The sequence below is a fragment of the Anabas testudineus genome, chromosome 11, assembly GCF_900324465.2.
Source record: "Anabas testudineus chromosome 11, fAnaTes1.2, whole genome shotgun sequence".
Classification (NCBI taxonomy): Eukaryota; Metazoa; Chordata; class Actinopteri; order Anabantiformes; family Anabantidae; genus Anabas; species Anabas testudineus.
Genome location: NC_046620.1, coordinates 14,935,869 through 14,963,335, shown reverse-complemented (window position 1 = coordinate 14,963,335; position 27,467 = coordinate 14,935,869). Strand labels below are relative to the sequence as shown.

General features: G+C 40.3%; 1 protein-coding gene across 1 annotated transcript in view; it reads right to left on the bottom strand.

Annotated features, from left to right (window-relative positions):
• adgrb2 (adhesion G protein-coupled receptor B2) overlaps positions 1-27,467 on the bottom strand; it is a 196,341-nt gene that overhangs the window by 61,197 nt on the left and 107,677 nt on the right. The window contains exons 6-16 of the mRNA XM_026347650.2: positions 24,459-24,623; positions 24,199-24,363; positions 22,840-22,941; positions 20,801-20,907; positions 19,596-19,790; positions 19,061-19,129; positions 18,458-18,566; positions 18,081-18,227; positions 13,237-13,324; positions 12,353-12,455; positions 7,086-7,129 (exon numbers count right to left, since the gene is read on the bottom strand). Of these exons, the coding sequence (XP_026203435.1) occupies positions 7,086-7,129; positions 12,353-12,455; positions 13,237-13,324; positions 18,081-18,227; positions 18,458-18,566; positions 19,061-19,129; positions 19,596-19,790; positions 20,801-20,907; positions 22,840-22,941; positions 24,199-24,363; positions 24,459-24,623 (1,294 nt within the window). The remainder of the gene's footprint in view (positions 1-7,085; positions 7,130-12,352; positions 12,456-13,236; positions 13,325-18,080; positions 18,228-18,457; positions 18,567-19,060; positions 19,130-19,595; positions 19,791-20,800; positions 20,908-22,839; positions 22,942-24,198; positions 24,364-24,458; positions 24,624-27,467) is intronic.

The following is a 27,467-nucleotide window of genomic DNA, read 5'->3' as shown; positions in this document are numbered from 1 at the left end:
TGTGTGGACATACTTTATAACGTAACCTCTTTATGCTTTCAGGAGTTTAGTTTCCTTGATTGAGGACCCTGAAAGACATCTATTCTGGCTTGCGGAATCTATTCGGACAGACACTACATCCCTGGCTGCCAAAGACCCAGAATGCTCATTCACCACGGCCCTTCGCTTTCAGTACAGCAAAAAAAGCACTGAAGCGAATCGCCCATTATACAGGACTGACCAGCACATTTACATCACAGCGTTCATCAAAATGTTTGCCTGTAATTGCATTTAATTGTGTATTTAATTTCACATGCCTAAATGTATTTAACCCAGATGTTAACCCTGTAAGAAATAAGCTTTCCTTCCACTGAGCGATGTAAAGATGATTCTTATTAAGAACATGCTGTGGGATTATCTGAAGCTGGCCCCATACAGCTTATGTTTCCAAATGTCATTACTCTTGATATGTCAAACATGAAATATTTATTGAGTGTGTGCGTCATGTGTTATAGAATAATTCAGGGAAAAGATGAACTAGACATGTCCTCTGATGTATGTATCTCTACTGTGACTGGATCAATAAGAAACACAAAATGAATCAGGGAGCTATCACCAGACTAGAGATGTATTTCTTCTGTAGGTTACACCAGTAGTTCATTGTTTTCTACATCACTTACTTCTAAATGATAAAATGAGGCCTTAATACAGACGAACTACTGTGCAGTTCTTGCTTAATCCTTCGTGTCTTTTTTTGTGTGTCATATCACGTGAGGTTGTGGCACAAAACCTTCCTTTCCACTCCTTCCCTAATTCTTGTGTGAGGATGCTTTGACATTGACCTCCACTGCCCCAGTTTGCTCACTGGCATGGCCATGGGCTAATTTCTAAGCTTCTTTCCCAGGATTATCTTTCTTCCTGGTGTGCGAGCTCGTGAGCGGACAGGAACAGGAACAGAGATGCAGTTTTAGCCGTAAATGCAGCCGTAAATGGCCCGTTGATCTGACTGCCTGCGTTTGTGTGTTGACATGGACACATCACACGGCTTTGAAGAAGAAACTGGCTCCTGGGGAAAATGGATTATTAATCCTGATTCTGAAAAGTTATTTTCGGTATTTCTGTAGTGGCTGGATAGCGTGGTGGTAAGATCGCCGCCCTCCATGTGGGAGACTGGCGTTTGATTCCTAGCTGTGGCCTACCTACAGCAGGGGTCCATAGGCAAGACCTCCTTATGCTTACCCTGCCTTTGCCTTGTACCGCACTTCGAAGTCGCCTTGGATAAAAGCTGCCAAATAGCTAAATGTAAATTTCTCCAACCACGTTTTCAAATGTAGCATCTCATAAAAAATGTAGAGGATTTCTGGGCATTTTCTAAGCATCTTACCAGGGGCTCAACCAGGACACTTAGGGCCACAGGGAAAACTCTGAGTCTCTTGAAGCACTAGCACACTGCCCTTTCAGCCTACTTCCAGGCAGCATGAGAGCAAAGAGGATAATGTCGGAGGCAATGAGATAAGCACAGGGCAAATGCTGCACTTAACTTTAGTTTACATATGAGATCTTGTACAAGTGTAACTGCAGTGCAAAATCGCCAGGAGATGAGGAGATAACACAACAGCCACAAAATGACTTAGAGTAGATTTCAAGGCGTATAGATGTTACTTACCTAGTTGCTCACAGACTCTACAGGTCCCGCAGTGAAGAGGTAACGTATCCCGACAGACAAAAAAGTCTTCTACTATTTCTAATCTAAACATTGAATACTAACTATGACAAATTCGTAAAATCATCTACCACTATGCCTACGGGAACTGTTCTAAAGGCTATCCATGGCTATACGGTGAGATGCAGTGCTCCATCGCACTCACATGATGAAGCACTCAATACGAATAATGCATCAAGCGAATATAACAATCCTAATCTAAACCTCTTCAACCCCTACAACAACGCAAAACTCTTTTCTAACTCCCAGCAGCCCACACATATCCATGAGCTCCAGTAGCAGAAAGAAAGCATAACTAAGGTTCAAACTTGTATATGCGACTTAGTCCTGACCTCAGCACATGGCAGCTAGTTAAAGCCATCAAAAGTAACCCTAAAGCTGACTGTTCTCGACCAAAACCAAAAAAATCAAAGCTACCATGTTAGCACACTCTGTAAGGACTACTGCGATAGCTGGGGAAATGAGCTAAGAGCCTGTCCGCGTCTGTTACGCCCATAGGAGGCAGAGCCCACTTAAGCCCTACTGGTGGACTCCCTCTTGCTGCACTGGCTCGCCGTTTGACACAGTCTTGATCCCTTCTGCTCTGTCAGATGGAAAAGTGGAGCAAGCCCTATCAGTTCTCCGCCCCCCCACCCAACCCCTCCTCCCACGCTGTCAAGTCTGTTAGTGTTTGTTTGCCTCTGTAAGTGTTTGGCTTGTACAGAGGATGACTTTTTCAGAATCTCACAACAAAAGAATATACATAATAAGAAAGTACTTTACAGTATCATCTGTTTGGGTTAGTAGAAAAAAAAAAAAAAAATATATATATATATATATAAATAAATAAAAATAAAAAAACTGTCTTGGGAAAAGCATAAAAAAAACAAAGTAAGGGAGATATCTTGTATGTACTCAATCTGCTACTGTGCATGTATTGCTTTTTACAGTATGTCCTATTATGGTTGTTTATTTTGAGTCTGAATTATCTGATGTCTCTCCTGGCTTCATTTTTATTTTTTTTTTTACTGAATCATCCTGCTGCAGGTCACATTGAGCCGAAGCCTCTCCCAGAATGCACCGGACAAGAGCTGGGTCACACGAACAGGGTGTATCGCTCACACACATGCAGACGAACGCATTCGGAAATCAGTAGATAAGGGGTTTTCGTAGTAGTAGTAGTAGAGATTTAGTAATCATCCATTCTTTTATTCATTTACATGTTTGTTTCAAAGGAGAGCAATGATTAGGATATGGATAGATTAAATATAAAAATGTCATTCACTTGGCTAAGGTCTGAATTTGCTGCTATGCCTTTGTGTGAAATAAATTACACTTTGGCAAGATTTGTGTCCAGTTAGTTTTTTATATATATTTTTGGCAGTGTGCAGAATATGCCTTTGACTTTTTGCTTCATTTAAGGTTGAGACCTGCCTGTGCCAAAGCTGATAGCGGTGCCAGATCAGTCTGAGTTGAAACAGGCCTCAATCTACCGTGTCAGAGTGAGGATGTTAGAGTTACTCGCACTCTACACCAGGCCATTATGGCTCCATGGCGGTGATGGGAGCTGGACGGTGGAGTGGGATGCCTGAGTCTTTAACCACTGATCCCCATTCGAGATGAAGACCACTAGGGATTAAAAATAGGATAAAGTGACATCCAACCCCTTGTAAGCTCACCCATCTAAAGAGTGTCTACCGGGTCTTAGTTTTAAACATGCTTTAAAAGGGGTTTGTCCAAGTATAATGTACATTATTTCAGCTCTATCATTTGTATGACAGCATATTGCTTCTATATTTATTAAAAATGGGATGTGAAATGTACTAGAGACAAATGGTTCAGTAGTGCAATAGATGCCAACAAAAGGTCAGTTTGCTTTGCTTTCAACACTACATCTGGTAGTGGTCTGTACGCAGTCTAATGGAGCCGCAGAGTGCACCAGTAATGTGATGAACGCTCCACAGAACACTGAGTGTGCGCATGTGTACATGCATCATGATATCCCACACTGCAGGGCAGTGAGGGTCACCGAGATGCCAGAGGCAAGGTAAGCTACAAATATAGCAAAGAGAAGCTGAAACACATTATTATTATTATTATTGAACACGTTGCTGCAAGGAAGAGTTAGTGGGAGAACAGAACAACGGAGAAGAGAATTTGGAGAAAGATTCAGTAATGATTCAAAATGGCATCAAATCTGTTTATTTTATTTCAGTGCCTTGCATGCACCCTAAAATGCATACATCTTTACTCTTAACAGCCTCCTTTACTTCTGCTAACCTGAACTTTTATCCTGTAAAGCCTTTTTCGGGAGCTAAAACATAACAGTATCTATTTAAGCCGGCAAGGCAAATGAAAACAGGTTGAGAGTAGGCTGAGGAGACAGGCACATGGGGGAAGACAGGGAGGGATGGCGAGCGCAACGATTTGGGTGGGCAGATGGTGCCGACATATGGGCCTGTTAGGGGCAAAATAAATAAATAAACACTCACACATAAATACTGAGATGAACTGTGAGTGCCACAAACTGTTGGCCAACTTAGCCAGCTGAGAGAGAGCGCAAATTGGAGAGAACTACCACTCAAATTGCTTGCAGATTTCTAAATAGACCACCGCCGCTGAAAAAACATGCCCACCGACAGTTATGATGTGGCTGACAATAGGCTGATCCTCTGTGGCATCTTTAGTCTCCAAGTAAGTGTGGGTGCGTTGTAACAATAGACGGGGAAAAAGATACACATACGCATATAATCTGTTTGTTTTTTTTGACTGTGCACATCTGCCTGCACTAAATATAGTCTCTGCATACAGGTCAGCAAGCGACTAAGGTATTTTTCCATCTCTCTGTTGAACTTCTAGTTCAGGTGTTGCCATGTGTGCCCTCCTGCCACTGTGCTATCTTCAGTACATTTGCTCCACCTCTTGTCTGACTCCAGCTCAACCTCGAAGCCTGTGGCTCAGTGAAAGAGACAGGCTGGGGTCGAGAGAGGTGATGTCCTCCATCAAACAAACGGCTGTTTTGTACAGCACGTCGTGTTCTCTTGCCCATATCAACTGCACGCTCCAGTCAAGATCTACCGCCGTGCACTGACAAGCAAATGAAGGAGGCCTGAAATGCCAGCACTGTATAAAATGTGTATATATGTGTTATACATGACATTTTATCCCAATGTTGCTCCATGTATATGTATAGCATCACACTTAGCATTATGTCTACACGTCTCCACTGTGTGTACATGTAAATATACATGTTTGATGTTTGAAAGCAATACGCCAGCCCGAGCCAGTAGATTATTGTTTACCGCTGAGTGTTTGAATTGTCATTTTATATTCCTTTTACCTTTGTTATAGCATTAAACCATTTTAAAAAGCATGCAAATAGTAGGTTTCAAATCTGCTCACTCCATATTGAAAAATAACTTGTACAGCCTTGAACAATGGAGTCCAAAGCATCTTGTTTACACCATAGGCAACGCTGTCAGCATTTTACATTATAGAGTTTTTAATACCACAACTATGTTTTGTGTATAAAGTTTTCACTAAGTATTTATTATTTGTTGACTGGCCACATTTGTGTTTGATTGCTTTGTGTGCACCTCTATGAAAATGTGTCTGCAAATACATTGCTTAATCCATGGCAAACACATTTGGATGTTTTCCACATCTCTCTGAGTTTGAGTGTTTGGTTTATAGACATCACCGCCACCTTGCCACTTTATATTCTGTTTGGCTCTCTGCCCTCATAATGTCTGCGAATTTAATTTGATTGCAGCTGTAATCTTCCGGCTAGTTAATTGACTTTGCCAAGCTTTGTCTCTCTCCTACCGTGATGGAGAGGGGTAATTTGATAAGTTACAATGTTTTATCCTTTTCCCTGCAAACCTGTGCTTCCACGTTGTATGCTTTGGTCACTGAAGAGTACTCGTCCAGAGCTGGATAAGCTGAATATTGTGATCTTGAGGGGTAGGCTAAGATGCCCAGAATTTTGCTGTCATCTGTCGTGTTGTCAGTAGACAGAGGGCCCCTCCTGTGACAGCCCCATGACAAATTTAATTCTTATTAAAGCCATTTGCTCTGTCGAAGCATTTTCTGTCACATCTGTCTCCTAAAAATGATGTCCATATACAATCCATCTGCATAAGCAAATGTACTTTGGAGCAAATTGATCGACACCAAGACCAGAATTTTAAATCAATATTACAATAAAACAAGTGGCAAAACATTGTTCATTCAATATCCACTTATTCACATATTCTGGAGCTTTTAACTGTAACACAAAATTATCATCACAAGAGATTTGCTCTGTTGTCACGGAACTGGAGATTAGTAGACTGTAAAGCAACCTTTAACCTTCAAGCAACGAGGATGAGAAGTCCTGAGAGTGCTTGGAATAGAGGAAAGATTGAACATATAAGTTAATTTTCTAAAGAAGTCTATGTTAAATGGATGAAATCTGAAGATAAAGCAAATTAGTAGACCTGGAGTGGAGACTGTCTTATCAACTGCTGTTTCCAAGGTCTTTTTAGGAGCAAAACAATAAAAGAAAAGTTTTAATGTTTGTACTGAGCAAATCTGCTTCATAGTAACTTTATGATATAATATTTATGCAGCTTAAAAACACTTTTCAGAGAACTGAAGCCTTAAGTATCAAAAGATTTACAGCTTGAGACCTGCTATCCATAAATGTAGGCAGTTTATTCTCTATTAAAAACAAAGTGTTGCCAGTCATGGAAATGGTATACAGTCAGATAACACCTTGTAGGTTTTGATTAGTTATAATGTCGTAAGTAAAATATGTGGGTCATTCAAAGAGATTGTGAAAGTACAATGAGACCATGACCTGGAACCAGTTCCTGTTTTTAAACTGTTCTAAACGAGTTTGACTTGCTATTGACAAAAAAACACTATTTGGGTTAATGGTTACAAAAGCATGATCAATTGAGCTGGTTCGCATTATGTAGTTCACTAGCTGGTCAACCAAACACTACAATGTCGGTGGCCTAGATAAACGAGAGAAAACCCATTAGTTAGAAACTAAAGCTTTGTGTCACCGATGGCATAAAACTGGATCATTTGAGTTCCACCCATGTCCACAGTTGAACAATCTCCAATATGATGCAAAATTAAACACAGAAAACAGGACTGCGACAAAGGAATACCTGCTCCACTGAGGCGCTGTAAGTGATGTTACTTTTGAACCCTTAGCAACACAGAGCAAATGTTGTTTGTTCTCGTTGACTAATTTAATTAACACTAACACAGAGAACTTCATTAGACTGTTTTCAGTTCATTAATAAAATTAATCTGACTGGGCACGAGCACACACAAGATACACATCAGGATACACACACACACACACATCCACATCCACACGTGTGTATGAGAATCATTCAGAGTAACTTACGGGTTGCCATAGTCCCAGACAACACACTGTGGATCTGATGTACCCTGCAAGATACAGGGGGAAAAGGGAGGGGAGGGGAGGGGGGGGGGGGGGGGAGAGAAGATAAGCTGTTATTGCCAGTAGAGAGGATGAGTGAGAGGGGGAGGCAGGGAGAAGACAGAATAGCTCATTGCCAGAGGAGAAAGAGTGATGCTGCATGGGCGATGGAGAGAGGTAAACAGACAATGAAAGAGAAGGATTGAGACAGACGGTGGGAGGGAGAGATGGAGAAAGAGTCATTGTTGGAGGACGAAGCAGCAAATTGCTACCGCTGCTACTGCAGAAAGAGAGAAGGTGTGTGAGCAATGAATTGGGAGAGATAGAGACAAAAGAAAAAAAAAGAAAAAAGAAAAAAGAAAAGCCATTTCATGGACAATAATGCACAGCAAGTTGGGGTCATAAACATCCTGTAGTGGAAAAGCATTAAAATTCTTCTTGTAAGAACAACTTTGTACCCTGGTACAAAGCAACACAGTAAAAGTAAACAACTATCCAAATTAACAAGTGCTTATTTTGATGAACAGGGGGTTTCAAAGTGTGTAAAAGCTCAGCAAGGTCACGTTGTACATTTATTAAATTCAATGACTTTAGGAGAATACTAATATAAACCTGGAACTGATGGAAAACATTCAGATAAAGTTCTTACAAACTCTTACAAGGTTCTCTTTGATTTGTGCTCATCACATTTTATCCTTTAGCTCCAGAGAGTGACCGGATTAGAAGCCCGGATCGAAGTGGTGACCAGGGGGTCAAACAGCAGGTGAATCGCCAGGTAATCAAAGCTCAGTGACATGTGGGCGGCGAAAGAAGACTCGCTGTGACTCAGTGAATCCATTACAGTAAAATCAATGTCTTTCACTGAGTCATCCAAACTTTCACTGGTGATCTTCAGTGATATCTGCCCTGATTACTTTGTGAAGAATCGTCTGCATCCTTCCCTTCTATGTGACTTATTTGGTAACTTATGGATTAGGACTGGTTTCATGGTGAAGTCTGAAATCAAACGAATCCAAAGTCTTAATTTGATGTCTTTGAGCTCATAATGCCAACTCTGAGAAAACCAAGTCCTTTAGAGTACGAGTGATCAGACCTCTTGTTAACCACCTACAACTGAGATGCCATTCTTCAACTGAGCTGATGCAGAGGAAAATGGTTCCCTTTCTGTGTGTGCCTCTTGGTCCTTCCTGAGTATTATGCACTTTGCCTTTGAGCTCCCCCTAATGGTAAAGAAGATTATAGCAGTAAGTCCACAGCCAGACTGCTGTGTCCATTATAAAAACAAGAATATGTCCAGTGTGAGAAGAGTCAAAGCAGCCTGAGGAGTATTTGAAGAAATAAGTGACGTGCATTCAAGTCTGCACTTTGATTTAGATTAATTCCCCTAAAAGCAAGGTCACCTCTCCTTCTCAGAGCAGTATATCACTGATCTCCCATGAATCAGTGAATATGGGGGTCTCTGCACAGCTGAATTTAAGAGGATGGGATGATGCAATGTTTGCATACACAAGATCAGAGGCCGGGCGACATGGATTGATGGATGACAGCGTTTTGTTCTGCTTCACACGCAGCTCGGCATCACCAGCAGTAGATGTCCCCGGGCGTGCATTAGTGTGGCGGACTCTGTTAGCATTCAGCTATCAATCAGCGGCCATCTCACCCGACTGTACGCTACAGCAGTGACATCCGTGTACTCCCACAATGTCTGCCTCCTCCTTAGCGACGATGTGTTGCATAATGACAGCATCTGTTCGACTGATGCCTCTCAAAGGGAGCAACGTGTGTCTGATTCTAAAAGCTGCATTTATGGAAGGTAATAATGGTGTCTACCCTAACAGCTCTGTCTTCTTTTTCCTCTCAAAAAGGGACATGTCATTTTCTTCAAGGCATTCACAGTCACATGTGGCAGCCATTTGCTGGTAAAATGCTTAGTACATGGAGGCTGTGAATATGGTAAGCCAATCAGATAAAATGGGCTTCTGTAATAGAACAGGACGACACTAGTTCAGGTCTTAGAAAGCTTTCATTTCATATCAAAGATTATAGATTTAGAAAATGTAATAAAGCAACCTGGAACAACTTGTGCCTGATGTTTGTAAAGCTAACCAGTGCCATCTTTTGTGATATATGGATGGCTGGAAGACAAGGTGACAGGTAAGACTTGGATTCTGGTCTACTGGCCACTATAAGGATATGAAAGCTACCAGCTTTTCTGATTATAACACACCATTAAAGACACATGCACTCTTGCTGTGCACAAAAACTTCTACATCCTACTGTGAGAGTTAAGCCTTAGGCAGCCGTTGCCATGGCACTGCTTCAGCAGCTGGGTGTTTCTAGACCTGCCAAGGTCAACGACTACTACAGCTGAAGACAGTAGATTCCTGAACTGAAAAGAAATTCCAAAACCGTAGTGAGATGTGGATCAATATCTCATGTTTGTGAAATGTGTCACACTTAAAGTTCTTATTTTATCACAGTTTTAATTCAATTAAATTTCAAATTAGTTTGGTTTATTTACAACAAAAATCATTTCAAGGCACTTTACATAACATGGTTAAGACCTTAAGTAATTATACGTCTATGGAATTTATCTGAAAGCTCTTGATTTACAAGATCACCAAAGAAAGATTTTCACTAACAGATAAACAGATACTGTAATCTGATATTATTTCAACATTACTTTGAGATTCACTCAGTTGCCTTTCTGTTCTTGTAAACACAGTATTATCTACAATTAATCTTTTCTTTTTTCTAAATGAATAACAACTGTTAAAGAAAGCTTTATAGTCCTGTCTAAGTAAATTTGAAAATCTGCAAACTGCACTGATTTAACTGAGCAACATTTAGATCTGACAGATCATTATCAGGTATTGGCAAGTGAGCACCACAAAACAACAGAAGCTACAGTATATAACTCTCAACAATTCAGACAGAAATACTTTGTCTCTGTATCGAAGAACTGCTAATCAAGAAAAAAAGGTTTCTGGTTTTTAAAATGTTCAATTTCTTCTCTCTACATCATTTCAAATATTGATTAATTAAATAATTTAGGAACTAAAACACAGGTTGCTGCACCTAATAAGGTAGAAATGTCCTTAGACACAACGCTGAACCTGAACTTACATCAAGGCCTGATAATACATCTACAATAAGTACATGTTTTAAAATATATTACATAATATATGTAAATATTGCGATGTCACCTTTAACTTGGGACATCACAATGATCATTCAGGACAAACCTATGGGCACTGTTTATCTGTAACTCTCTCTATTATTTTACTTTTCCAGCAAAAGGATAAGATAATTGGGAACAGTAGAGTTTTCCTCTGGGGCTGTAGACTACAGTATTGATAAGTAGTGTCACTGAGTGTAATTAAATTGGCTTAATTTTGTTTTGTGGTAAAAATACAAAACGTTGATATGATTTAGAGGAATAGTTCTACACTGTCATTAAATAAATAAAACAAAATAAAATAAAATAAAATAAAATAATAAGTTAACAATTAATAATAAATTAATAGTATTAAATTAAATACTGAATGTACCTACAGTCAGCAGCCATTAGCTTAGCTTAGCATAAATATTGAAAACTGGGTAAACAAGTGGCTGCTATCTAGCTGGCTCTGTTCGAACGTAACATTTACAGTTGCTGATAAGATGATTTCATTATTTTTAGGCTGAGCCAGACTAAACCTTTCCCCAAGTGCTGCTTGCTACCTAGTTAAACCTGTTTGTGGATTTGTTTTGCTTTTAGCTGTTGCTTACTCACTATTAATATCAAGTAGCAATTACAGTTATTGTAGCCTACAGTATATAGCTATGACTATGTGGGCATGACCAAATTAATATTATGTTAACGTCTTAAAACACATTTTGTGATGTTTTAATTTCACTGTGCAGTTTTATTTCATTTTCTACATCTAAAGGAAACTGTGTTTCTCTTGTGCTGTGGATAACCTTTATTCAGGGACCTGAGCCTGTGTTTTAATGTGGGAGGACAGAAATTGAAAACGGGCATTTGAAGAAAGACGTTATTCAGACTAGTGTTTTGTCACTGTCCACAGTATAGAGAGGTGTTATTCCAAATAGCTGGAGTATCACCTTAAACATGATGACATACATACGGTATGTGCATCTGCCCTCCACACCCTGTCCTAGCCCCGTGCTGCACTGTGTGCCAGTGTCTGTCCTCAGCAGGAGCCTCTGGTTGGCCGTGCAGAGCAGCATGCAACAATCAGCATTAAGACATCATCCTTTAGAAAGAGAGTGTGCAACCTGCAGTACCTCTGCTTTGCCAAAAAGGGTTAAAAAGGAAGAATAATGGGGGGATAAAAGAAAGAGGCATATAAAGAAACTGACTATTTAATGAATTGGCGGTTTAAAGCATGAGGATGGAGTGGCAAATGGAGTGGAAAATGAACACAAGGTTTTTTTTTAATAAAACACTGTGCAACAATTTTGACCCTTAGGTCCTGGTTGACCTGAGACTGATTTCACTGGAAGATTTTTAGGACGGGCATGCATACATTTGTATATATGTGTGAGTGGGTTTGTGTTGTCTAGAGATAACCATTAAATATTAAACATTATTTTTGAAACCGTGCCCACCTTTATACAGACGAATGGCTAATGAAACCCACATCTTATTGAGGTCATGAAAAGCGCCTCTCATTAAACTTGCACTTAGTCCTTTCCACTGAAGACACCCCACAAGTCGTTTATAATAACACACTCCACTGTAATATAAACCGAATAGGCACCAGGGGACACTGCGATATAAGGAAGTCAAAAAGGTCTGCATTTATTCAGCCAATTCACAGAGCACTATGGCACTTTATAGCATCCAGCACTTTCCCTTTCATCTGAAGTCGGGAAACACAGGTCATCCGGGAGAAGAGGAATTTTTTAAAGCCTTAAACAATTTTATTTTCTTGGGGAACGCTTGCTCAATATACAAGTATGTAGTGAAAATGCAAACCCTTGCACTGGAAAGTGCTTCATATAGAATAATTTTGTGCGTGTAGCATGCTTTAATATTACTCAGAAAATAGGGTGATTTTTTTTTTTCTGCTGCTTCTTCAGTGTGTAGTGTGAAAAGTTGTGTTCTCCACTCTTAAATAAACTGCACATGCTCTAGATCTCAGAAACTCATGACCTGCCCTTGTTTTGCATTGCATGAAAACACATAAAAACAGTGTAATTCAAAAGGAAATGTTTCTACTTACATTAAAAAGCGGTGACAGCTCCACCACCACCATGGGTTCGGTCGGTTGTGGTTCCGGTCGTACAGTTACTGTCAGAATCTTGGAGTTGATTACCGCAGGGGGACTACAAAGATGCAAACAAATACGCGCCATTATTCCTCAGCTGTACAGCACATGCAGATGAATTGCTTCTGCCTGTCATACAATCAGACACGTGCATGCACCACTGAAAAACAGACATACATAACCAGTCTACTTTTTTTTAAAGGGGTTTTGAGGGAGAAAGCCGAAGAGAACATCTAAGTAAAAACAGAACACTGAACCTATTAGAATTCAGCAAAGCTACCAGGAGCTGGGTTTTAACAGATCCAGCTCATCCACAACCAAGCGCGCTGACCTGAATAAAAGGGCCCAGGGCCAGAACAAACACAGTATCACTGTGGTCTTTTGACAATCTCCTGATTTCTACTAACTTCTATTTTTGCAAGTCCTGTGCAAGTTTCAGGACCCATTAAGCCTGCACCTATTCGAAGCCTACTGTACAAAAATACAATGTCAAAGCAATTGAAAGGGAGAACATCTAGGGAAATGTATTTTTTGGAGATCCAAGACATTTGTCTGATAACTAGGCAAAGACAAGGCGCAGAGAGAAGACAGGCAGAATTATAAGTTGGAATTAGGTATACATAAAAAGCGACAGAAGAAAGGACACAGAAATAGAAAGGTAGTGAGTAAAGGAAACAAATAAATAAAAGCAACTACAAGGTAGGAGGAAAGTTATCAGAGAGTATTGAAAGAAAGTACTGAAATAGAGGTGCAGAGAGGTAAAAGTAAGGACATCGAGAAAAGTAGACAGTAAGACTTAATTTGAAAGGTCTGAAGAATAATTACTGAGAAGCACTCACTTTGGCGCAGGTAAGATGTTGCCCAATGTCCTGTACAATACGGCTCCAATGACATAGTACACCGTAGACTCTGAGTCTGTCTCTGTCTCTGAAACACAGACAATTTTGCAACCAAATGAGCCAAATGTCACAGTTTGCCTAGTACAACTTCAAAGTCTTGACAACTTTATTTTACAAAAAGTACAGTACTTCTCACAGGCAAATTTGAACCTAAAAGACAAAAAGAAGACGCAGTGGTCAGCAATAAGCAAATATTGTTCTAAACTTTGGTCAATTTCCCAGTCAGTTTTAATCCTCATCTATGTTCATGAGCTTCGGTTAGTGACCAAAAGATCAAGATCATGATTATAAGAGACAAAAAGTTTCTATAGGTTGTCAGGTTACTGTATATAGAGTTCAGACATCTGAAGGGAATGTCAGAGTACAGCCACTGCTTTGCATTGATAGGAGTCAGTTGAGGTGGTTCGGGCATCATGTCAAGATGTTTCATTGGCAACTTCCATTGGAGGACTTCAGACAATGTTCCAGGCAATCACACATGAGAGATTTATCTGTATGTCGCAGTATATTTACACTATATTTGGAATTGAGCCAGAGCAGGAAACGTTGCTAAAGAGAGGAATGTAAACTCAATGTAAACTCAAATAAGCAGAAAATAATGGAGACATGAACAAAAAGAGTGTTTTGCATGTATAGGGTAAATCTTTGCAGTACTTACTGAGCACTTTATGGATACAAATATATTAAACATCAAGAAGGACATAAACAAATTCAAGCTGTATGACAGAAAAATGATGGAAAGATGTAATCTGCTATTTAAATTATAGACTGGAGTGTTATTTTTTTAGGATTTATTTGTGCTAACCTGCACTGATAACTAATATTTTAAATAAACTACATCTATTAGTTGCTCAGGCAAACAAGCGCAGATTTCACCTGTCTCATCAACCTGAAATTCCGGCTTAATTTACATTTGCTTTTAAGCTGTCGCTGACAAATGCTCTGTTTACTACATCAAAATAAGTAAACTGCAGCGCCCTGAAGCATATGACAGCTACATATTCCTACTCAGTCTAATTCATGTTCTGAGCTGAAAACATACCATTAATTCAGGTGATCCTGGTGTCATACCGTGTGTGGGTGGAGACACTAGTTATGTCAATTTGTTTGATTTTTAGCAGCCAGAAGCTCATCTGCTGATCACATAGATCTATTACAAAAGCCTTATTTATATCATGCAGTCCCAGCCCACTTTAGACAATGCCCATCTTCCTCCATGTTTGTCTCAAATCCCTTTCCTCAGTATTTTTATGCCCCTCTGTTGTTCTCATCATTCGCCAACCCACTTTTTCACCCTTTCAACTGATTTTCTTTACAACCCCTTGCCTTCCACTCTCTTTGGTGTTCTTTTGCCAAAAAGAGCAGGGGCTCCCAAGGAGACGTAGTGTCCCTTTGTAAATGTCACTTTGTCTCAAGTGAGGGATGCGGAAGGAAGCAAGAGAGAAAGAGTTCATGTTGAGAGATGCCACTCCCTCCTTTGCCTTTTAAGGCTGAGAGAAGGGATAAAGGAGCATCGGCGAGGGGGTGGGAGACAGAGGGGGCTGATGGTATCAGACATACTGGGTGACTCATCCAAAATCTGTCTGCGCTGCTGCCTAAGAGGTAATACTCAGGCAGCGAGATAGCTATGCAAGACAGACGAGGAAAGAAAGCGGAAGAGACAAAAAGATCCTGACAGTGGAAAAAAAGCATTTTTGTGAGTGTGAGGGGGAAAAAAACCCACATCAAAGTCAGCATGAGAAAGCCTGTGAGTGTGATGGATCCTAATTGGACAGTGTCTGCAAAGGCATGCAAATGAGAAAGTCAGTGTATTGTGGGTAAATGGTAAATGAGTGTGTGAGGGGGTGGCACTCCTACATTTGAGGATGATGAATACCACAAAAGCACTCAATCACAAAACTCTAATTTCCCACGAACAGACTTTTTGTCACTCTACCCTGGCTGAACCTCCAAGTGATTGGTGGTCAGCTGTTATCCGGCAAAATGGCAAACCACCAGTCACCAGTTGTGAACTTTAACACACCATTTGTCAGGAAAAAGATATGCTTGGTGTTGATGCTAAGCCATGATTTATGGTTTTAATCAAAGATCGAAAACACCATCCAAATGGTTCCATGTGAGAAACTCTTTTTTTTTTTGTCCTTCCAAGCTTCTTTCCTCTGCACTTTTGCTTTCTTTTACAACTTCTGTACACAGCACAGAAAGTTTTAAGAAATAAAACATAACTGTCAAACAGCATTTTCTTTCGGCAAGCTGAACAGACTGACTGGATAATATACTCAAGCTTGGAAAAACTAAATGACTATTGCCTGCTTAAGTGCAGTGAATTATTATTAGTTCTCTGGTACTGTATATCGAATACTTGTAATTCTATCTACTTAAATAGAGGTAGATAGGATTTGCAGATGTGTCCATTAAATGTGGAGCTGGAGCCAAGATTGGATTAGCTTAGCTAAAGCAGCAGGTTAAACAAATGACAATTTGTTATAGAGATTAGTTGCACTGGTAGATGTGCTGTATCTTCCATAAGAGCTGTCAAGCTAGCTCCCCCTGCCTCCAGTTTTATGCCAGACACCTTCTGGTTACGAATCAGCACTTAATGCGAAAACATGAGAGTGAAAACTTTATAGTATCTCTGCAGCTCACTGGCAATGGTTTGAAAGTCAACACACTAGCAAATAGGAAAGTATGTTACATACTTTCTAATAACATATTATTAGAGAGTAGAGTTCTGTGCATGTCTGTTGATGGTCTATTTGAAAATACGAAGCAACTGCTGTATATCTTTAGATATACAGCACGAGTGTACATGGCTACAGGACAGAGCAAGCGGTGTGTAATGTACAGTATGTCTGCGAAATAAAGAGAAAGAGCGTGGAGGGAGGGAGGGAGTTTGTCACCTCGAAACCAGTGAAGAACAGTCTCAGCCTCTGCTCGTTGGAGCGTTTCATGAACCTATCAATTGGTTTTGTGCACGTGCGATTGCTTGCACGCACAAACACACACAGACCCGCACACACAAAGGAGTCAGTGGACCTTTATGAGCATGTTTACGCCGTCCATCTGCAATACGTTTTCATTGTTGTGTAAAGGAACCAAACAAAGTGGTCGCAGTAAACTGTGGACCTCAACTCATGAAGTATCTGGGAGTGGAGTCCTAACTCATGGAGCTATATGCCAAATAGCATATGCTATAATAGCTATTACATGTGTTGAAAGCGATATAAGCACTGCGAGAGACAAAACAGTCAACACCTAAAAGTATGGAAGAAAGACAGAGGGACATAATGAATGGAGAAGAAGAAAGCAGCATTTTACAGTCTCCTGCGACTTTTGTCTCCAGTTGCAGCCTAAAATGAATCTTTTGAGACATCTAAATTTGCTGTTCCATAAAAAAGCTGAAAAACAACTGGAACAAAACAACTTGCAGACAACTCATAGGCAGGCCCTGTTACATAAAAGCAAGGTGGGTGGTTAGATGGTAGATGCTTTATAATAGGCATATAAGACTGTGCATAATTAAGAGACGGAGAAAGTGGTTGAGTTGAGATGAAGTGCCCTGAGGTTTGCATGCAGGGTGTCTTGAACACCAATCAAAGAGATTCAGTGTTATCAGTGTGAGTCAGAGGTCAGAGACAGCTCTGCTCTCTCAGCCTGCAGCCTCTCTGAACTTTAATTTGGGCAGGGGATCGGTTGGATAAGAGGAAGTTTGCCAGTGTAATTTCCTGTGAGATGTGGCCTTTGCCTTCATTGGTAGTGGACTGCATCTGCCACAGTAATTCTGTTTTTCAATATAAACCACTTTTTGCCACTCTTTTAAGTTCCCTTTTGTGTAGCCCCTATGCTTCTTCATATGATCTTTCTCATTATTTTCTCCTCCATCTTTATTTCTTGGTATGTGTTTAGACAATCGCTTTGCTTGTTCCTTGGCTTCATATGAAACCTTCGTGGAGACAAATTCGTCAGTTAAAACTAACAGCAGTTAACTGTGTTGCCAAAAGCGAAGACATCTTTCAAATGTGTGAGGACTTGCTGCTCTCTAGAGGATGCAGCACACTTTTTCATAGATGAAAGACCTGCATCTTCTTGAGAAGTACTCCGGGGCCTCTTCACAGCCCAAATCCTTCTCAGCATTACCCTTTAACGTCCTTGAGAAGTCTTCCATCTGCTTCCATGAAGCACATCTCAAAGTGCATGAATTCACACTGGGATAATTTTTCTTGGCAAGCCAGTCTGACCTTGGCTAAAGACAGTGCTGCATGAAGTACTAACAGATCCTCACATGTCGAAGATTCACCTTCGACTGAAGACAACTATGGATCAAAATCACAGTTTTCAGCTTGGTGTTCATATTTGACTTAAGACAGATTTTAGGAACTGCCCTATGGTATTATAAATGGGACCACAGACTAATTTTAATGGAAAGTGAAAGTGCCTTTCTTATTTAATCTAAATTACTAATTGTAGAAAAACCTTTAAAACAAGCAATAATTCTTGGGCAAATGCTTACTGTATAGCCAGCATTTGCAGGGGGGCTTGTCAACCTGTCCAAGAATAAAAAACAAATGCCTAGTAGAAACCTGTTCAAGTGCCTTTCAGAGAAGTACTGAGTCCTTGGACCTTTGAATGCTTGCTTCCAAGTCTAGTTGATAACCTTCTCTAGAAAGGTTTTGAAATAAACTGATCTTGTGTTTTATGTAGAGCATACGGGATGATTGGTACAGTATGGCACCAACAAAAAGTTCAAACAAACACCCAACAAGGGGGCATCCCCAGCTATCTACCTTCAGCAGGGGTTGTGAAGACCTCTTTAGGAATGTAGAGCTTGTCCTCGGCTGTTCTTGCCCAGTCCTTCATGCCTCTCCGGCCCTTCATGGGAAAGTTGATATCGCTGGAGACTGCTGACACCGGCTCTCGCTGGATAGTAATCACTGGACAAGCAAGAGACACCAAAATCACTTTAAACAGCACAACATTGGTAGCTGAAATAAAGAAAATAGGGATTATAGTGTCCTGACTTTCTGTCTTAGACACTCATTGTTCCTTTAAATAGTGTAAAAACTTGCCAGTGACAACAGACATCTCAAGAAACTGAAATTCTGACCTTAAGATACCAAAATAAGTGGTTGTCTTTAAACAGTGATACTGATGTAACACGTACTAAGATTGTTTGTAACCACAAGAAAACTTAGGAAAGGCTTCTGGGCTTCTCCGATGAGGTGAATGAAATCTTCCAATATCCTCATAAGCAAAGCCGCACCAGGAGCGACCTGTGCGTGGAGAAATGGCAAAAAAGAGAGTTGAGCACCGACCATGATGTCTTCAAAATTTCAATGTATTTATATTTATAATTTATTTTATATTTATATACAATACATAATATACTATTTGGATGCTGTGTCAAGACAGTACACGTAAACACACCTCAACTCAAGGGCGTCAGGCTGGGTATCACACACAAATGTGCACACTCGTGCAAAAATGCAATAGGTAGCAACTGTGTTTAGTAAGCACATGCATTTTAATGACTCTAATATTTAAATTTTAATGCAGGGTGTAGTCTTACTCAGCCTATCACACAAATACATACAGTATTTGCACACTCAATTAAATACTTAACCATATGCAAACAAACACACACACACACACACACACACACACACACACACACTAGAGGCAGAAGTAAACGTTTGCCATTTAGGGGAGAAAGGTGCATAAAAGCACACACATACACTCGAACGCACACACGCACAAACGTATTTACCTGATGAACGTCCTTCCATTTGTCAAGATTTTCCATGTCCAACATGTGACTGACTATCTGGAAAAATTTCTAGACACAAGATGAAGATGTATTCAGTTGTTAATGCAACAGGACCACCAAATTATTCATGGTTATAATCATATTCTATTACCTAGCTGCCCTGAAAGTGCTGTAGTGACTTGTACTGCAGCAGCACTGCAGTTTATTCTATGTCACGTTCAGTACAGTAATCTTCTGTACATAGGCATATTATAAAACATAAAATAATATCTGTCAAATAAGTGATACAGTAGCATTTTGCCTTCTTAAAGGCAGTGAAAAGAGAAAGACGCTGCTAAAAAATCCCCTTTGAGGTCACAACAACTGTGAAGCTGTAGTTCATTGTTATGCACACCCTGTGCTGTAGATAGTGGAGCTTCTACACTGAATAAATTTGGAGGTGCTGCAAGCGCATCAGCGTGTGAGACTGTGTCTACGACTGCATGATTTGTATAGCTTGTAACTTATGGGGGCTCCAAGAGAAGGCTCTGCCTACCTGCACATCGTCGGGAGCTGGGATGTAGGTTGCTCTTTTGAAGGTGTCCGTCACATTTCGCAGGATCTCCGTGGAAAAGAGAAGGTCGCCACTGTAGTAGCTCCTCCTCTGCAAGAGCTCCAGGAGAGTCCGTACGATCTGAGACATGCCCTCCCCAGCCAGGGTCCTCTGACCCTTCGCGAGATGCTCTCGTAACTGTGATGTTAAGAGAGAGAGATCATTGAGAAAAGTTGAAGCTTTCAATGCATAACTATTCAGCATAACAGCAGGTAGCGCTACAGCCCTTACTGTGCTCTCATTCAAAATTTCGAGTTGGTGAAAATGTCAAAAACAGCAAGACCAAACAGACCAGAGATCATGTTTTTTTCCTAAGAAATCATAGGAATGTTTTGGATTTGAGCCGAGGGGAATGTTTCGAGACAGGAGTATATATGTACATGGAGGATTTGTGTGAGCTTGTGCTTAAAATAGGCAAGCAGAAAGAGGCCTAGCAGCACTCTGAGGCAGAAATTGGATCTCATCACTTTGGAGAAAAAAGTTACAGAAAGTGAGACTGTGTGTATGTGAAATGCAGAGTGAGAAGGAAACAGAGAGCCTGAAAGAACATAAGATAACAGCAATCACAGAAAATTAATTATTGACTCCTGGTGTTAATGAAAGGTTGGAACGGAGACGAACAGTGCAATCAGCTCTGTCACGCACAATCCCTGACCCTCATCTCCGTCTGCTATCATGGAGGAGATGAAAAAAGGTTGAAGTTCACAGAGCAGGAAAACAGTCTGGCTGATGAACACATTCATTAGCTATGTTCATTAATTGATAAGTGTGAGTGCAAACCTCTGGAGAAGCTAATTAGAGATACTAGCAAGCCTTCAGTAAAGAAACTCTATTTTGAGTAAACTTTAAAAAAAAAAAAGAAAGCTGAACAGAGCAACATGATGGGTGAAAAAGGGAAAACGGAGGCAGAAAGGAACTTTTGAAAACAGATGGAGCCTTTCCTTTTTCATAAGTTCACTAATGAGACAGACAAGTTTGAGAAAGGTAGGTTATGGTGAGTCAGTAATGCTGCAACTAACTGGCTCAAATGATGTAATCTAGAGGAAGATAGACGTCGATTTTCTTTTCTTGCTGAAGATGATGAAAAACAATATTTGGTAAAAAGAGTTTCTAAGGTTGAGAGATCTTATGCCTTAAAGGAGACTTACAGATAAATGTAAATATCTATATTCAAGTGAGATGCATCTGGCGAAGCTCGGAGGACCCCAGAAAGCAACTCCATTATTGTCCAGCATACAACGACGACTAGCAGATCCTAGGAAAAAAAAGAGACAAACATTCAACGAGTCTGTTGTTTCTCTCGTTTCTAATCAAAAGGTATTTCTATTTGTCATAAGGTCAGAGGTAGAAGGGAATCCGTTTTGATAGATAGGGCAACCTTTGCATATGTAGGATTTTGCCAGTTGTGAAAACAAAAACAAAGGTCAAAGCTGTTAGTGTGCCTTTTATTTGAGTCAAATATTATGTTATACAACTAGGAACTATTTCATTTGGAGCAGTAAAGTTGAGAGGACTACCCATACTTCATATTATACAGTACAACAAAATATTTCCCCTAATCAAACAAATAGGCAACTTCTTAACTCTGGCTCTACCTTTTTTTATGAGACATAAATAGAATTTCTCAGTTAATTAAATGTAATATAGTGACTGAGCTCAAATTTAAACTTCTTTAAGTTACAATATTTCCCTTAGCTAGCTGATTCAGACTGGCGTGTTTTGATGTCGGAGCCAATGCCACAGTTTAAAAGATGCAGAAACACCCCTTTGGATCACAGGCATTCAGAACCACATCAGTTCTTGGCTTTAATTCTAAGGGAGAAAGTGTGTGTTTGTTTCTGATTCTCACAGTAAAAAAAGAAGAAAACCTGATATAACAAGATAGCCCGGTGTTTGAGAGACTGCAGTTTACAAGACAAGAGGTTACATTACAGTGCTAAATTATACAGAAAAGATTTTGAGTAAGTTGGAGTTTTTATAATGACTGTTAGGAATTTCAGGATTTCAATCAGTCACTATTTTAAATGAGTAACTATTTGTTGCAGACATACAGTAGGACACATTTTGAAACACAATAAGCACCATAATTTAGAATTTCCTGAATATGTATTTTATATATAGATATATTACATCTTTGATACTGATGGGATAATTTATGCTGTACTGTGCTGCCATGGTGTTTCAGTACAGACAAACACCAGTGCATTATGGATTTTACATATATTCTTGAATTGTTTTTTAGCAAATAGGCTTAATCCGTTTTCTGTTGATTGAGTATGAGTATGTGTGGCTGCTTTCTATGTCTCTACCCATGCTTATTAATGGAAGCTAATGGAATATATGGATTACTCTCATCTGCAAGTCAAATCAATGTGACGCTGAGCAATCTAAGTAAGCCTCATCTCACTGACCATCCAACCATGCCAAGCTGGGTGGCCATGGTGTCAGATGAGATCATTCATCAGTGCTGGATATTTAACATTATCTTCGGTCAGAAATCAGTAAAGGGCTTTAACATCGCTGTGTCTTGTAGAGCATGTTTACTAGCTATTAAACTGTTGTTTAGGAATAAAATGCTCCATGTTAAACCTGAGGAAACATCCCCAGGTAGTTTGATAGTAATGAGTGTGGATTATGGAGGTTTACATTGCCTGTTTTTGTTTTTAGGAGTTTTCAGCTTTATTGGCCAGTTTACAATTTGTGGGAAAGGTAATCAAAGGGTAATTAAGTGTCAAAAACAATAGTTACATTGCTTATTGCTATTTAATAGGATGACTAATCTGTCACCCGGTCACATTTAAAAATAACTTTCCCATTGGGAGCTAATTTGTACATTAGGAAGATTAACAAACTCCTGTCTCTGCTATTTTAGACTTTTTTAGACAGTTTTGCTTTCTACCACAGTAATATGGTTAACGTAGGTACAGTAAAGACACTGTATACACCTCTGCTGCACATTTTCAAGTTTTCCTATTAGATTTTCTGTTTATATAGTTGCTAAGTTTGTAAAGTTTTTTCGTCTGCTCTAGTTAGGTCTGCTAAGCTTACTGCTAGATGCTAATTGGACAGTTTCTACTGCCGGATTATGACTTATCCACACGAATCACTAATTTACAGAAGTCACGAATAAAACACACATAGAGGTAATAGAGAGCAGAATTAGCTGAAGACACATAATGACACTAACCAGTGGCATTAGTTGGACATTTGTTGTAGACAGTTTCTCCAGCTGAGGCTCCCTTCCATGACATAGAGAGGAGGTTCTCATCTTTACATATCTCATGAGGAGCTGTAGAAGTAAGTGAGAAACAAATAGAAAAATAAAATCATGCACAGTCTAGCAGGCGCACAGAAAAAGAAAAATCACCACACACAACCTCCCACAGACTCACATAGCAGGGAGAAAAAATAGGGAGACAGAGAAGCACAAAAAATACTAGATTCAACAATGTTCTTCTACAGCAGCTCCCAATCGTATTCCCTTGTACATTGCTCAGTGCTCTCTGTCAGTGTCACTGCCTCAGTACAGTATCTCATTCCCTCTTCATCCAACCCCTCTCTTTATTCATCTGTTTTCCCCCCTCCCTCTCTTTCATAACCCTGATGAAAAAATAGGGGAGGGTGCTCTGAAGATATTCCGAGGGGGGAAAAGAGGGCTAGCAAAGGCGATGCAGAGAGATGAAGAGGGACGGAGGGGGGGAAGAGTGGGAGAGAAAGACACGCACACAGAGGGAGAGAAAATATGATATGATGTTCCGCTGCAATGCCATCAGACAAGATACTTGTCTTGTATAAAAGTGGCTTGAGAGCCACTCCAAACATGGTCATGGTGGAGGCTGCACTCAAACGTTCATCGTGTGTAGCCCGTCGGAGCTCAAAGCAAGCACGTGCACGTGTGGCTGGCAAAAAGAAAACAGGCTTGCATATTCACACACGCACGCTCGCAGCTTCAGTCAAGAGGCGAGCTTATTAAACCGCACTGTTTCCTGCAGTGGCTGACACTCTGACAAATAGCACCAAAAGAGCTGCTGAACATCTCACCCTCCACCAGCGAGAGAGAGAGCGGGAGTGAGATAAGTGCGATAGAACTGTGTTAAAGAGAAGATATATAAGGAGAAACGGAGTTCACAGGTAAACAGAGAGGATAAAAAGAAAGCACCACAAGGCGAGGACATGCAGAATCAATGAAGAGGTACAGATGGATGGGTATGCGAACAGACAGGGAGACAGATAAAGATGAGAAGAGTGCACTTCGAAAATTGTGATGGAAGCGTTTGCCTGTGGTGCGAACCACTGGGAATCACTTCTATCCTGTCTGACAAATACTTTGCATGTGCAGATTGAGAACAAACACGTACACAGCTCTACATTCAGACACACACACACACTTTTTCTCTGTCAGCCAAGAGCGGTGTGAAGAAAAATGCAGCCCCGCAGAAAAAGGCAAAAAGTATGTCTTCAACTCTCACACACACACACACACACACACACACACACACACACACACACACACACACACACACACAATCACACTATAGCCACTGACCAGGGCACTTCTTCTCATTGCAGGACCGGACCTCCTCTCCTAAACCATCACAGGGGTAGCCCTGTACACCGGTGCCCTCACACATCCTGGAGCGATGCTGCCAACCAGAGTCACAAGTCTTGCTGCACAGATTCCAGTGGTTCCAGCTGCCCCAGTTCCCTCCACCTTCAAATGCATCACAGGTAACAATTATGGAACAAGCCGTAAGTGTGGACGATAGAAAATGAGCAGTATTTAAGAGAAAAAAAGTGTTGCCTTACCACTGCATGAAGGGTTGGTGCAGTCTCTGCTCTCTTGATGGGGACCCTTACATTCAGCCCAACCATGCACTAAAGCACTGCAGCGTCTCTGCCTCTGCTGGGTTCCCGTGTTACAAGTCACACTGCACCTGGACCACGGCCCCCACTCTAACCACTGGCCCTCCACTGGACACGGGGAGAGATTTGGAAGTAGATAGAGGACCAACAAGGAGTGAGTGAGGTGAGTTTTGAATGAAAGGAAAGAGCGCAAAGGTACAGAGAGAGAGAGAGAGAGAGAGAGAAAGAGAAAGAGACACAATAGAGAAAGTGAGTAGGCTACAAGAAAACACAAATGAGAATAAGTAAAGATGGAGAAGAGATACATTACAGAGTGTTTCCATAAATAGAAGCAAACAAACACATTTTAAATATTTCAGTCTGTTAAAAAAAAAAAAAAAGGGTTCAGGCAAAGTGCAGTCAGTTGGATTTTCATTTGCCGTGCTATTAGAAAGGCACCACATTTGAACTCTAGACTGGTGTTTGCACAGAATTAAATGAATAAAAGTCTAATAATAATTTAAATACAATACAGCGGGGCCTGTCTGAATGCCAAACAGCTTAACGAAAGCCTGATGACACACACCGGTGTAATCAAAGCCCCCACTGTCCCCTTTAATAAGGGAGCATTGCTGGAATTATTGAGTTAGCAAATAAAATATTCCAAATGCAAATAATATATGTTAATCACAAACAGGCAGATTAATCACTTACAGTGTGTGTAGTCAAATGTCTTTAGTATGATGACAGCTTCAAAGCTAGCTATAGTTTAGACAGTTCTGAGGATTTTTGTACAGTAAAGAAGCACAGTCTATATAAAAGTGATTAGAGTAATTACAAGTCAAATCATTTCTGACCTATGACCTATTGTTCATTTGTATTTCAAGGCCAGTCTACTACAGGGCTGACATATAGAGAGAGACAACCACTCACACTCACATTCACACCTATGGCCAATTTAGAGTCACAATCATTTTCTTTTTTGCTCTTTTTGCATCACCACCAACTACTCAGGCTAATACCTACCTGTGCCTCTAGCCTCTAAGTACTCCACTGTTTTAACCTGGCATTTGCTGTGTCTGTCTGTGTCATACTGATTGGTGATGGACAAGTCATTTTCAGCCATGTAGTTATTTAATGTTTGACTTTTTTTTTTACAGCCAAGCTATGAGATGCTTATTCAGACTTAATCATAACCAGCCAACATCATTGAAACACTCCATAAAGCAGAGAAAAGCAAAGTTGGGGGACAATTTAGTGTAGATTTATATTCTGAAAAAATACTAATAGCGTTTAAAGTTTGACTGTTGTTTAATTTAACGTGACTACACTTATCAGCCACAACTCTAACATCACCCTGAGGTGGTAATGTTGTGGTGGACATGGGTCAGCATGGGAACGCTGCAGTAACACAGCCACATATGCAGCAAGCTGTGATGCACTTTGTGCTCTGGCACTTTCCATCATGGACAGTATTAAATTATTCTCATTTTGACCCCTGTTCACTAAAAGCTTTTAATGTTGTGGCTGATCAGTGTGTTTTTTTTTGTTTTTTTTTCATTGTATTCCCAGAAACCAATTTGTTTTAAATATATAGCAAAAACAAGAACTATAAATGGTGACTGTGGTACTTCACTAGCGAATCGGTAATATCTACTGCGCATGTGTTATAGGAATGTGCAACATTGCGCCTATTCGTCTCTATTTTAACCTTAGTAAGAGCAATTTAAAGAGACAACCGTTCTTGTTTTGGATAAGAATGATATCATTTGAACCATACTAAACAAAAAAGGGGCTCCAAGTAGCAACAATTGAAGTACAGAGCTGTAAATGAATGTGTCTGGTTCTCCCATGTGGGGCAGGCATTGCCAACTCTCCTTTGTAATGTGGTCAATCACGCTGTGTGTGACTCATGCAGTGTTCTAACTATGTGAGGTTAACGTTACATTGGAAATGACATACGCTGAATGAGTTGTGAAGCTGTATTTAACATGACAGGCCAGCTCGTGGTTAATATGACTGATCAATCTAACAATGTCTTGTCTAGCAAAAAAACAAGCAAACCATTTTAAAACTCTGTTCATCTTCCTGGTATTGTGAACAAGATCAATCAGAAAGAAACACATAGAGATGGAAGTAGATTTGTGAAGAAAAGACAACACATTTACAGTGAACTCTACTAAAACTGCACAAAAGTTTGTTTAAATCACTACTGTAGCAGTAGAGTGAGCAGAGGAAATGCAGCTCTCAGCCCACACACTAATGTCCTTTAGTTCTTGACATTAGCTCTAAAGACTCTGATATGATCAAATTAACGATTTAATTATTTATTCACACATTTTGGCTTTACTAAGCGTGTTGATTGATTGGCAGCTGCCATATTCGCATTTGCAGCTCCGCCTACATATGCGTACATATGCGCGCATTTGTCTGACGTGTTCCTTTAGCATGTGTCCACATAAGGTCATGCACAATGCCAGTAGTAGTAGTAGTATACTCTAGATTGTACAGAGTATGCTGTGTGGCGTAGTCCACAGTTTGCAGACAACACTGCTTGCACTTAGCTCAAATCTCTGAGACATATGCACAAGCATGCACCGGCACGCACAAGCACACAGACTCACATATATAGACAAGATCCATCAAAGCTCTGTTCTCTATGCATGGACGTTTGTGCCAAAAGGCCTACGCTGGTATTCAGCATTTCAAAGGACGTTTGCCTTTGAACTCCCAAAAGCACACTGAATTTGTTGTGATAGATTCAGTGTGCGCATACACACACACACACACACACACACACACATACACACACACACATAGACAAACACATAAACCACACAAAAACATACATTCACAGATTTCCTTAAGGCCCTTGAAGCAGGAGCCCATCCTTTCTCCCAAACCCTCTCTTTCCATCACTGTTCCCAAAACAGCATGGCAAAACATCCCGGAGGCCATACTTTAGATTACAGC